Source organism: Schistocerca americana, chromosome 11 (assembly GCF_021461395.2).
Source record: "Schistocerca americana isolate TAMUIC-IGC-003095 chromosome 11, iqSchAmer2.1, whole genome shotgun sequence".
In the NCBI taxonomy this organism is placed as follows: domain Eukaryota; kingdom Metazoa; phylum Arthropoda; class Insecta; order Orthoptera; family Acrididae; genus Schistocerca; species Schistocerca americana.
This window is the reverse complement of record NC_060129.1, coordinates 112,498,491-112,511,713: the sequence shown is the minus strand read 5'-3', so window position 1 is coordinate 112,511,713 and position 13,223 is coordinate 112,498,491. Positions and strand designations below refer to the sequence as shown.

At 48.4% G+C, this 13,223-nt stretch overlaps 1 protein-coding gene across 1 annotated transcript in view; it reads left to right on the top strand.

Moving 5' to 3' along the window:
* Positions 1-13,223, top strand: part of LOC124553346 — a 160,381-nt gene that overhangs the window by 143,278 nt on the left and 3,880 nt on the right. The window contains exon 7 of the mRNA XM_047127221.1: positions 4,959-5,027. Coding sequence (XP_046983177.1) covers positions 4,959-5,027 — 69 coding nt within the window. The remainder of the gene's footprint in view (positions 1-4,958; positions 5,028-13,223) is intronic.

The following is a 13,223-nucleotide window of genomic DNA, read 5'->3' as shown; positions in this document are numbered from 1 at the left end:
CCGTACTGAGAAATCACTTCTGTACAGACTAACCACCTGTGGTCGTCAGAACTGCGGTGATGAGCAGTCTGTCTGCGAATACACTGAGTGTCCCACCCAGACCTTCACAGACCAAAATTACACTCCCAACCTTTTACAGAAATGGATCTCTCTTGCCCAGTCTCTCCAGCCATCTACCACCTCCTGCTTACCCACTGTCTGGTTACAAAGGAGCATTCCTCTCGTGCCTCGGCACCGTGCAGGACGGTAGCGAAAGTTTCAACTACCTCTCACTGTGCCCTGAAATGAGGAATATTCTACCCACTAGACTTCCACCCTTGCCCACAAGCCATTGCCCCGACGCTCATATCGCTGGAATAGACCTTGAGGTAAGATATATCTCGTAAATCCTCCCGACCGCCTACTCCAGTCGGGCATCTTCTACCCCATCAGAGGCAGGGTTACCTCTGAAAGCAGTTATTTTATCTACAACCTGAGATGCAACCGCTATGCCACTTTCTACGTGGATGTGACAGCTAGAAAGCTGCCTGTCCACACAAATGGCCACCGGAAACCTGTGACCAAGAGACAACCGGACAGCCCAGTTGCCGAGTCTGGTGCCAAACACGGCATCCTTTACTTCAGTGATGTCCTCACAGCCTGTGCCGTCAGGGTCCTTGCTACTGGCACCAGCTTTTCTGAACTGTGCAGGTGGGAACTCTCCCTGCAATATATCCTATATTACTGTAACCCTCCTGGCCCCAGCCTTCAGTGCTCCCTGTCCGCCACATACCTATCCCCTTCGCTGCTCACGCTCCAGCGCTACACAGTCTTCTATTCCACTAACGCACCCGCTAGTCACTAGCCTGTTTCCCCATCGCTTCTTCTCTCCTCCTTTCCCACTCCCCCACCTCACCCTGCTGTCCTCCCCATCCGCACCCCATGCTGCCACCTTACCATTACAACTGGGTAGCTGCTCCTGTCAGGCGCTATACGACTCAGTTCAGCCGCAGTGGCCAGAGACAGTGATCATGTTGATGGTCGTGTTTGTGTGTGTGTGTGTGTGTGTGTGTGTGTGTGTGTGTGTGTGTGTGTGTGTGTGTGTGTGTGTGAATATGTGAGTGTGTGTGTGTGTGTGTGCATGCGCGTGTGCGTGCGTGCGTGCTCTATATGGAGAATAGCAATCAATTCTTTTCATAATATTGTTAAAATAAATAATATTTTTATTCAGGAGAACTGAGCAGCAAGAATATTGTGTAAAGTAGACAATGATACGCCTTGCAGGGGCTGCATTAAGGATCTTGAAATTCTTCACTCACTTCCCGGTACATTTACTTCACAACAATTTTTGTTGCTTATAATAAAAATTGCCTTCAGCTGAAAAGTGATTTGCACAGTCAATAAATGACACAAATAATTTTCATGTTGACACTTTTCCTTTGGGTCTAGTATACAGAGTTAAGTTACATACCCCGGTGCAAAGTATTTCAATGTATCCTACCAAGCATAAAGCAAGATGTTTGGCCAGGAATATTTGGCAGTTGATAAGAAAATGGAAAACATTCCTTGTTGGCCATTTCTGCTAAAAATTATCTGAATCTGTAGATTCAAGAATGTTAGCTATGTGACAAACAACAATGTTCATAGAAATCTACATCTACATCTGGATTCCACAAGCCACTGTATGGCATGTGTTGCAAGGTACCCTGTTCTATGGCTAGTCATTTCCTTTCCTGTTCCACTTGCAAATAGAGTGAGGCAAAAACAACTGTCTATATCCCTCCATATGGCCCCTAATATCTCTGAGCTTATCTTTGCGGTCCTTATGAGAACTGTACATTGGCGGCAGTAGAATCGCTCTGCAGTCAGCCACAAATGGTGGTTTTCTAAATTTTCTGGATAGTGCTCCTCGAAAAGAACATTGCCATCCCTCTGGTGATTCCATTTGAGTTCTTGAAGCATCTCCGTAATACTTGATTGTTGTTGAAACATATTAGTAACAAATCTAGTAGCCCGTCTCTGAGTTGCTTCAATGTTTATCTTCAATCCAACCTGGTGCGGATCCCAATCATTCGAGCAGTGCTCGAGAAGAGGTTTCACTAGTGTCCTACATGTGGTCTCCTTTACTGATGAACCTCACTTTCCTAAAATTCTCCCAACAAACCAAAGTCAACCATTCGCCTTACCTACTGCAGTCGTTATGTGCTCATTCAATTTCATATCGCTTTGCGTTATGCCTAGATATTTAATTGATGTTACTGTGTTAAGCAGCTCACTATTTGTACACTATGGGTTCATTTTGCCTACTCGTCTGCATTAACTTACATTTTTCTACATTTAGAGGTAGCAGCTATTCATCACACCAATTAGAAATTTTGTCTGAGTCATCAAGTATCCTCCTACAGTCACTCAACAATGCCACCTTACCGTACATCACAGAATCATTAGCAAACAACTGTAGATTGTTCTCCACCATATCATTTATATGTGTAGGAAAATAACAACTTTCCTGCCGGACTTTCCTGGGGCACTCCTGTCTGAGCGAATGCCGCCAGGGACACCGTTCTGCATTCTCTTATTCTAGAAGTCTCTGAGCCACTCACATAACCTGAGGACCTATTCCGTACGCTCGCACCTTCATTAACAGTCGGCAGTGTGGTGCCATGTCAGATGCTTTACAGAAATCTAGAAGTATGGAATGCTACGTGAAAAACAATTTTGTGTTTTAAACAGCACAGTTGTGACCCCTCTGGTTATCTCAGGGTGACTGTTCAAAGGTGTACACTCTGGTGTTTTGCTGACTTGTCGTTTCCATCTCATGCACAATATTTCAACAACTGGATGAGCCATCTTCTACAGGGTTATTACAAATGATTGAAGCGATTTCACAGCTCTACAATAACTTTATTATTTGAGATATTTTCACAATGCTTTGCACACACATACAAAAACTCTAAAAGTTTTTTTAGGCATTCACAAATGTTCGATATGTGCCCCTTTAGTGATTCAGCAGACATCAAGCTGATAATCATGTTCCTTCCACACTCGGCGCAGCATATCCCCATCAATGAGTTCGAAAGCATTGTTGATGTGAGCTCGCAGTTCTGGCACGTTTCTTGGTAGAGGCGGTTTAAACACTGAATCTTTCACATAACCCCACAGAAAGAAATCGCATGGGGTTAAGTCGGGAGAGCGTGGAGGCCATGACATGAATTGCTGATCATGATCTCCACCACGACCGATCCATCGGTTTTCCAATCTCCTGTTTAAGAAATGCCGAACATCATGATGGAAGTGCGGTGGAGCACCATCCTGTTGAAAGATGAAGTTGGCGCTGTCGGTCTCCAGTTGTGGCATGAGCCAATTTCCACGGGCTACGCGTGAAACTTGCCCGCAGGCGTTCAACCGTTCTTCGCTCACTGCAAGCCGACCCATTGATTTCCCCTTACAGAGGCATCCAGAAGCTTTAAACTGCGCATACCATCACCGAATGGAGTTAGCAGTTGGTGGATCTTTGTTGAACTTCGTCGTGAAGTGTCATTGCACTGTTATGACTGACTGATGTGAGTGCATTTCAAGCACGACATACGCTTTCTCGGCTCCTGTCGCCATTTAGTCTCACTGCGCTCTTGAGCGCTCTGGCGGCAGAAACCTGAAGTGCGTCTTCAGCCGAACAAAACTTCATGAGTTTTTCTATGTATCTGTAGTGTGTCGTGACCATATGTCAATGAATGGAGCTACAGTGAATTTGTGAAATCGCTTCAATCATTTGTAATAGGCCTGTATAGGTGCTCTGAGTTTTACTGTTTTGTGCACTCGCTGGCTGGACTCCACTCCACACAGTCTGGGAAGTGAGTAACAACAAAACTCAGAGCATCCATGGAAGACGGTTGCGTGAGATGTCGAAATATTGTGCATAAAATGGAGTTGACAACTTGGCAGAATGGCCGGTAGCACACAGTTACAGATTTTGTTGTTAGTATCTGCAGCTATTTTCTTTTAAAACTGACAGTGTAATCAACTAAATGCACTCACAGAAACAGCAAGTGTTATATCGTGAAGCACCAGTGTGATACTTGTCAACCTTCATGGTGATGTTTATCATGTAACAGTTATTTCGTGATTAAAATTTCATTCCATTTTGAACTGACATCATCAAAACCAGTATGGGAGCAAATGTAGTCATTTCCTTGTGGCATATGTTTATTCATCAATAAAAGCTTATCTGGTTTTGATGGTGTTCCAGTAGAGTACTAAAGATTTATTCTCATACAATAAGCCTGGTATTATTGGAAATATGTAATGCATCACTGAGTCGAGACATTTTTCCAGAGAAACTGAAATAGACCATTGTTAAACTCTTCTTTAGGTAAGGTGATAGGAGAGGTCAATAACTGCTGACCTGTTTCATTGTTGACATCATTTTCCAAAATGCAGTTGAATACCAGCAGCTGCCATTCTTGTGATGGCTTTTGTTACCACTGGAAAGTTGGCATTGGTGATGCCAAGTTTCCAGACTAGGTGTGAGTAAAGACCTCTTTCACAGTTTTGATAGCACTTGATTCATAGGTATTGAGCTCGAAAGATTACCTTTCTTTTAGTGTGGACCATCCAGTAATATTCAGCAGCATTAAGCCAGGAGTCCAATCATCTAAGCACAGGGTGAGGGAAGGAGGGGCAGTGAAGGTGCTCGTTCCTCAGATTTCTGCACCTGTAGCGGGACGTTCACATTAATTGTCGTGCCACAAGCAATTAATTTTCTTAATAACCTGCCATTGTAGCAGCAATAACAGATCTAACAACTGTGCCAGACACTAGTCATATATATATTCGGCCTGTTTACTTACCTCTCTATTTGAACACAAAATACACATAACAGTTTCTTCGGCGCTTCAGTGTATGTTGTTGTAGTAGGTGATTTCAAAGCTCGATAAAGCGTTACTTCTTTTCTTTGCACTAAGAATTTCGTTTTGTTTCAGAACATGTACAGCGGATAATTGATGACTTGGCTGGTGAAAGCCTGCAACAGCAGCAGCAGCAACAGCATTGTAAGTAGTCCATGAATTTTTCTTCTCCATAGTACTGTATGTCCGTCTATGTGCCGGTAAATGGAGGAAATAGCTACATAGAGCTTTCTAAAGACATAGCTGATAAGGGCATGCATTAATGTTCAAAATAAAAACGGTAAGCCTTATTTTGCATGGTCAATTCTGGCTCGTGAGAGAAATTATGAGAAAAAATCACAGCGTACATCTCGATATTGGTAGATACCTCGATGTTGGTAACTGTTATAATTTTCACGCTATCGAGTTCTCCGTCAGGATCCAGGAAATACCTAAATTTGAGGTGCAGAATACCAGACTATTGGTCCATGTTTATGGCCTGGGGAAGAAAGCAAATTTTTAGTACTTAGTACTTGTGCCACAACAGAACTTGGCAAGTTTTGTCACCGCCACGGACCTGGAGCCAGGTGCGGTACATCCCACCCCCACCTTCCCCTCCTCACCAAAGATCTCCTCCATCACCACTGGTAATCTCACTTTTAAAATATTTGTTCCCTTAACAATCTGAATAAGTTCTTTCATCTCATCGAACACTGTTTCAATCTGTGCACCTGTGGTGTTGGTAGGCATGTAAACTTGTACCACTGCGGTGGGTGCATTTTGGCTTTACGTTTATTTTGCATATAAAGTGAATGCCAGGTTGGAGATGGAGGTGAGTAATGTGATACTGCTTCACTGATTGTTTCAATAATGGAGGGGTTAACACATATGTTCTGCATATCGCAAATAGCGAGGATCAGCTGCCACATATTTTCAGTTATTTATAAATACCGACTCCACAAAAGGCGATGTACTATTATTATGGTAAACTGCATTTAGGTACTGCAACTTTCAGTAAGAAAAGTTTTTACTAGGTTCACAGCAACTTTTTGTGTTTTTTTTATTGGATTTCAATTACCACGCCCATTGGGGGGCAGGGGGGGGGGGGGCATGTGGGCTGGCAGCAGCATTATATGCTGCTCTACAGCCTACAGAAAAGCTAAAAAACATATTGAGAATAGAAACAAACAAGAGAAACAGGCGATAAAAAGGTGACATTGTAAAAACTGTAAAATGGTAGAAAGTTGTGGAACTTAAAATACAATAACGCTGCGGTGACAGTGTGGATACAGACACACTGTTGTGACTGTTGGCAATGCTGACGGGGGACGCACAACACACAACACTGGACACTCACTTATAACTGCACTATACAGGTGACATGTTGGTAAAGGGGGGGGGGGGGGGGGGCAGGATTTGTTCTAGGGCGATGGGTTTCCTAAATATTCATGAACAGTAATTCGTCCAGTCTGTTTATCATGAAGTAAGAAAACATGAATAATCAAATATGTGAAAGAATATATCGCGAAGAAAATAGAAACTTTGTAAGTCTTCACACAACACCGTCTTCCTTTCATGTTCGTTTGTGATATAGTTAATGAAATACATTGCACGTCCGAGTGGGTCCTCACCCACACCGTCATTGGCTGCTGCTAGTGTTTGCCGCTTCCAGGTGGGAAGGCCAATTCCTGAAACCAATGTGTCACCGCAGAAAGCGTTTGCCACCGCCGTTGCTGCAAAACAACCTTATTAGATACGGTGATGGTCACTTATCTTTATCTAGCGAACACGTTGTAGATACAAATTCACACCTTTTACTCGCTCTTCCTTCATAACTAGTGTTAAAAGTGATGGACCGACAATGCAAGAAATACACGAGCGGTTACTGCGCTGCCATCTGTTGGTGGTGCTAAGCGACAGCAACCTGCCCCCCCCTCTTCAGTACAAGCCAACGTGAAAGTTGCGTTTATTTCCGCAGGTCGTAGATTCGTGGACGAGTAGTTTAAGAAAATCTCACACCACTAAAAACATATTTTTATTCTTTAATAGTGCTGATATAAGCGGAGATGATTTTGAATTTTTTACGACGAGTATTTCATACTCGTTGTCACAATTCATTGCAAATTCTATATGTATTGCAAACATACTGTTGAATGACAGAGGGTTGGATCCCCTCATTCGAAAGCGTCAGATTGCAACGCCTGGGCTACTCTCAGGTTGGAATCTCCGTCTTCGAAGATTGTGTCTGTCTGTCTGCCCGCCTGCCGCTTACTGCTGTAGCTGTTCATCCGTCCGCCTGCCTGCTCGCTGTCCGTCGCCGTCGCTGTCACCGCCGCCGCCACCGCTGCTGCCTGCTGTCCGTCCGTCTGTTTATCGCCGACCGCCGCCGCCGCCGCCGCCGCCGCCGCCTGGTCCTCGTCGCCGCCTGCCGGTGCTCGCTGCCAATGCCTTTCGGTCGTCGCCACCGCCGCCGCCGCCACCGCCGCCTGCCGGTCCTCGCCGCCGACGCCATCTGGTCGCCGCCGCCGCCCTTCTCGCGCACCGCCACCGTGTCCCAACCCACCACCACTATCATTTTAACCTCTCCCTCCACTGCTCCAACCACCATCACATGGAGCTCATCCTCCACCCCACATCCCGTCGTTCCTTCTCTCCCTGTCCACCCCACCCCTGCGCCACTTTCGGCTGTAACCACCCCCAACTCCTCCTCCCCTATCACTGTTGCCCCATCGACAGATGCTGACTTTCCGCCGCTCCCTGCACCGCCTCCGACGAGCTCCAAGCCAGCACGGATCTCTGCTCGACGTTCCACAGTCTCTGTGACACCCACGCCCCCTCTGTCTGCGTCATCCGCTGCTCAGGGTGGTCCTGCCCCCCGCCATCTCCCCCTGCAACCCATACCCCTGCCCCCTCTCCACCCGGTCGTGCCCACGAAACCTTCAAAGCGCCCGAATGTTGACCCTTCCCCCGCAGTCTCCTCCAAAAAAAACCCCCAATCCCCGTGACCCACCCACCCCCATGGACGCGGCCCCTGCCACGCCTGCCACCCACACCTTTGTCCTCTCCCATCCTGACCCTCAATTCCTTGATGCCCGCTCCCTCACCCTCGCCATCCGGAAATAGTACCCCAATGCCCCCATCTCCCAACTGATTCCTCGCAAGGACTCGGTCCTCATAAAATCCCCCAGTGCTTCCTTCCACACCGATCTCCTCTCCCGTATCCCCGTATCCAATTTGGCCAACGTGCAGCCCTCACCCCCTACCACACCCTGTCCTCTCCCCGTCAGCCTCAACCTCCCTGACGTCCGCCAACATTCACCGCTGTGATCACGAAGCTTAGCCCCGTGATCACGGATGCTGAGGTGTTGGCGGAACTCAACTCCTGGCCCGACAGTGAAATCCGCTCCGCCCTTCGCATCTTCAATTATGCCGGGCCGACTTTCCTCATGTGGATATTCACTGAATCCTCCCTCTTCCATTGACCGCCTCCTCACCGAGGGAGCCCTCATCTACAATCAGCGCCATAAGGTGGACCCCTCCCGTTCCCCAGTCCAATCCTACCGCTGCCAACACTGTCTCACCTACAACGACCACGTTACCTCTACCTGCAAGAACCCCCCTACTTGTCCCCACTGCAAAGCCTCACACTTCCTCAGGAATTGCCCCAACCTCACCTCTCCCCCCTCCTGCAACGCAACGAACCACATCCTACCCACTCCTCGAAGTGTAAAGCGAAACTTCCACCAATCACCCCTGAGCTCACCGTCCCCGTCCGTCCTGTTGATGACCCCATCCACCCCAATAACTCTCTCCGCCCTCCCCCTACTGCCAAGGACATCATCCGTTTCACCACCATTGTGCTCCAAAACATCCACCCCTTCCAGCGCTCACACACTCTTTCCCAAATAGCCCTCGCTGCCCGTTCCATCTTCCATCTTACCACCTATGCCACATACTCCCACAACCAGGCCCACTTTACCTTCACCCCTCTCACCACCCTCGTCTAACTCTCCCCTCCCATGGTACAACAACCCTACCGTATCCTGTACCACAACATTCGCTCCCTGCCCACCCACAAACTCCTCTTCCTCCACACCCTCTGTCAGCACCGCGTGGATGCCTTTGTCCTAAATGAAACCTTCCTTCAACACCGCACCGATAATCCATACCCTCTGGCGCGTGGCGGAGTTGCTATAGGCCACCTCAAGCACCTCCCTGTCCGGCCCCAACCTCTCCTTAACACTCCTGCCGAGCATCTCGCCCTCAGCCTCTTCTTCCCCACCCTTACCATCACCTGTGCCACCATTTATGTCCGCCCTCGCACCCCCATCCCATACGATTTCCTGGCCCACATTGACCGCACCTTCTCCACCTACGTGATTGCCACCAACCTCAATATCCACAGCCATGATCCTGCTGACCTCCAGCGGTGGCATCAGTTTCTCACCACTCTCCAGGGCGACCTGGTTCCCATGCCTCAGCACACCCGACCCGAATCCAACACCACTCCTGATGTGGTCCTTGCCTCTCCCAACCTCCTTGGGCGCATCACCGCAGATGTCCTTGACCTCATTGGCAGTGACCATGCTCCTGTTCTCCTCACTATCTCTATTGGTCGCCATCCCCGCAACGCTCCCCGCCCTGACGTCCCTCCTAAACTTGTCCATGATTACTCCCGTGCCAACTGGGATGCCTACCGGGACTTCATCCACACCCAGGTTGACGGCCACGACCTTACCCTCCAACCTCCTGATGACATCTCTCGCACTGCTACCTTCCTGCACCAGACCTTGTCTGACGCCGTCGCCACCCATATCCCTACCAAAGCCATCCACCCTCACCGCCCCGCCATGCCTCCACAGGCCGTCCTTCTGCTTCGAGAGTCCCGCCGCGTCTACCGCTCTTTTCTCCGCACTCGTGACCGGGATAAACTCACCCACCACCGGCAATTACAACGACACATCTGCAACCTGCTTACTGCGAAGAAACGCCGTGCCTGGCGCCAGACATGTACACAACTCAACACCACACTCCCCATAAACTCTTTCAAGTATTGGTCTGCTTCCCACCGCCTTACTGGGAAACACCCCACCCCCCAGTTCCCTCTCCTCCTTAATGACCGTCCCTTTCCTGACAACCTTAGTAAGGCCGACCACTTTGCCTCCCACCTCTCTGATGTTTTTTCCATCCCCGTTGATCCCCACTTTGATTATTCCCTCTTCCCTGATTTCATGGACCGTACGAATACCTATGTTCCTCCCCTTGCTCCTAGCTTCCAGTACTTGGGCCACACCCCACCATCTGAACTTAACACTCCCATCACTACACAGGACATCAGCCTCACACTCCGCACTAAACGCAACACTGCTCCCGGCCACGACTGCGTTACCTACCACCACCTCAAACACTGCCCTCCCTCGTTCCTTTCACTCCTTGCCACCCTCTACAATGTCATCCTTGCCACTGGCTTCTATCCCGACCTGTGGAAAACCTCCCGTATCCTGATGTTCTCCAAACCCAACAAGCCTCCATCTGATGCCTCTTCCTATTGTCCTATCTGTCTCACGTCGGTGTTCAGCAAGCTCTTGGAATCCATCCTTTCCTGGCGCATCCATCACCACCTCCACCAACACCACCTCCTCCCAAACACCCAATGCGGCTTTCGACCTTCCTTCTCTGCTGATGATCAACTCCTCCGCCTCACTCATCTCCTCTCCCTCCAGCTTAACTCCCGTTGTTCCGCCATTTTTGTCTCTCTTGACCTCAAAAAGGCCTACGAGAGTGTCTGGCATCCCGGTCTCCTGTTTAAACTCCAATCCTACACCCTTCCTATCAACTACATCCGTCTGGTGGCCTCCTTCCTCTCCCACCGCCCCTCCTATATTACCATCCATAATGCCAATTCCCACACCTTCTACCCCTCTGCAGGTGTGCCCCAGGGCTCTGTCCTCTCCCCTCTCCTCTATCTCCTGTACACGGCGGATATGCCCCAACCCCCCCCCCCCTCCAGTACACCTCTTGCAATATGCTGATGACACCGCATTCCTCGCACTCGCTCCTACCCTCCAACGGTCCCAACGCCTTCTCCAGACTCGCCTTGACCTTTTTGCTGCATGGTGTAACCAGTGGCTCCTGAAACTCAATCCTTCCAAGACCCAGGCAATCATCGTAGGTCGTACCACTCGCTCCTTCCGGCTCCTGGATTTCTCCCTTACTGTTTGCACACGTCCTGTCCGCCTCACCCCCACCCTCACCTACCTTGGCCTCACCATTGACCGTCACCTAACCAGGATCCCTCATCTCCGCTCCATCCAATCCAAGGCTCACAACCGCCTCCGCCTCCTCAAACTCCTCTCTGGCCGGACGTGGGGGTTGCACCCCTCTACCATCCTCCACACCTACAAATCCTTAAACCGTCCCATCCTCTGTTATGCCAGTCCTGCCTGGATATCTGCCCCCCCCCCAAATTCTCTAAGTCCCTCCAGATCCTTGAGCGTCATGCACTCCGCCTCACCTTCCGAATACGCCTCCCGTCCCCCACGCGGATCCTCTGTGATCTCATTCCTTTCCCCCGTCTGCTCCTTTTCCTCGAACATATCCACATCCTCTACACCTCCCGCCGTCTTGCACCCCCTCACCCCCTGGTAGCTCCTCTCCTCTCCCATCCCTGCCCCCTGCCACGTCTTCCCCATTGTGTCCCCCCTACCCTCCATCTCTACACCCTACATCTCCTTTCCCAAGGTGGCTTCCGTCAACCCCCCCTCCCAGATGATGCCCTCTCTCCCTCCATTTATCCCTCCTATCAACACTGATCCTCACTCCCCCTCCTTTCCTCTGTCCTTTCCCTGGGCTCCCTCTTCCCCCCCTTCCGTCCTGTTTTTTCCCCACTAAACTTCTCCCAACCTTGCTTCTCCCCCCCCCCCCCCCGAGTCCTTTTGTCTTCCCCTCCTCTGCCTACCCCACTCCCTGTCACGTCTGCCCCCACCCCTCTTATGGGTCCTCCTCCTCCATCAGCTCCTATCCAGGTTCTCCACTTCGCTTTTACTCTCCTTCCCCCCCCTTTTTTTTCCCATCATATGTCCAGTTTCCCCCCACCTGCTCTCGGCTGTGGTGTGTCGCATTTGCCAACTTTTACGTGCAGTGTTCCAGTGACTATTCAGTGTTGTTCGTCTTTCTCGTGTTGCGAACAGAACCCATGCTGTCGCTAGGTGTGAATTTTATGTCTTTTGCGAACAGAATCCAGACTGTCGCCGTGTTTTTTAATTGTCTGTCTATTGTTTTACCTGTCTGCTTCGTATGTATTTTATTAGCTTCATCATCCCTCTGTTCTTTGTTTTAAGTTCCACGATTTCTTTTCGCCATGTTACTCTTTAAGTCTCAGAATTTATCGCCTGTTTTTATTATTATATTCTCTTCATTTTTATCATAAAGTCTGTAGGCTGAAGAGCGGCATACTAAGCTGCTGCCAGCCTGCCCCCCCATCGGGGGGAATTGAAATTCAATAAAGAAAAAAAAAATGTTGAATGATATCCATAACTTTACTGGTTTTTGACCTAGTGATCATTAATTTTTGTAGCAGCTCAGGTCGCAGGTGAGTGATCCGGGCTTATTGATGGATGTATGAACGTGTTATGAGTACAGGCAGAGTTAACGAACGCACGGCATGCGTGCTTTAGCTATGTAACGGGATTAAACAAGATCCATTATAGAAGTGATGGGCTAAACTGCTATTTTCTGATATCAGTGATCTCGGTCAATGCTACTTTTCAGTATCTGGTATTCTTAACTGACCTGTGATTTGTCACAGTTAAGGAATACAGGTTGTGTATCATTCCGCACTCTACCACTGCAATTTCTGCTACTTCCACGATTTCTGCGATTTCTGTTACTCCTGCAATTTCTGCGACTTACCACCATATGAAAAAGTTACATTTGTCCACACAGAAAATTGCATCTCGTCAAAACTGTCATTGGTAAATATGTTTTACGTTTATTCTTCCGTTGGCTTTAATTTTGTATTAAAGAAACAACTGTAAAAAGATTAATAGTGTATTTAATATGTAAGTGGCCTTACAGTATCATAACAGTTCGTGTTTAGAAAATGAATTCTAACATATTGTTATGTTTACAGGTACCTGAACTACATTTAAGTCGCTCAGTTAAGTGATAATTCAAAATATCATTGTCAACCGATCTGGAGAAATTGCCACTTCATCTTTAGACTGTCTTCGTCAGACGAGAGGTTAGTTTCTAAGTGTTTCAATGAACTTAATTACTTAACTGAGATCGTTCTTGCAAATGTAAAATATACCCCACTGAGTGGCTTTCATTACAGCAAATATTACCAATACTACTCTGTCA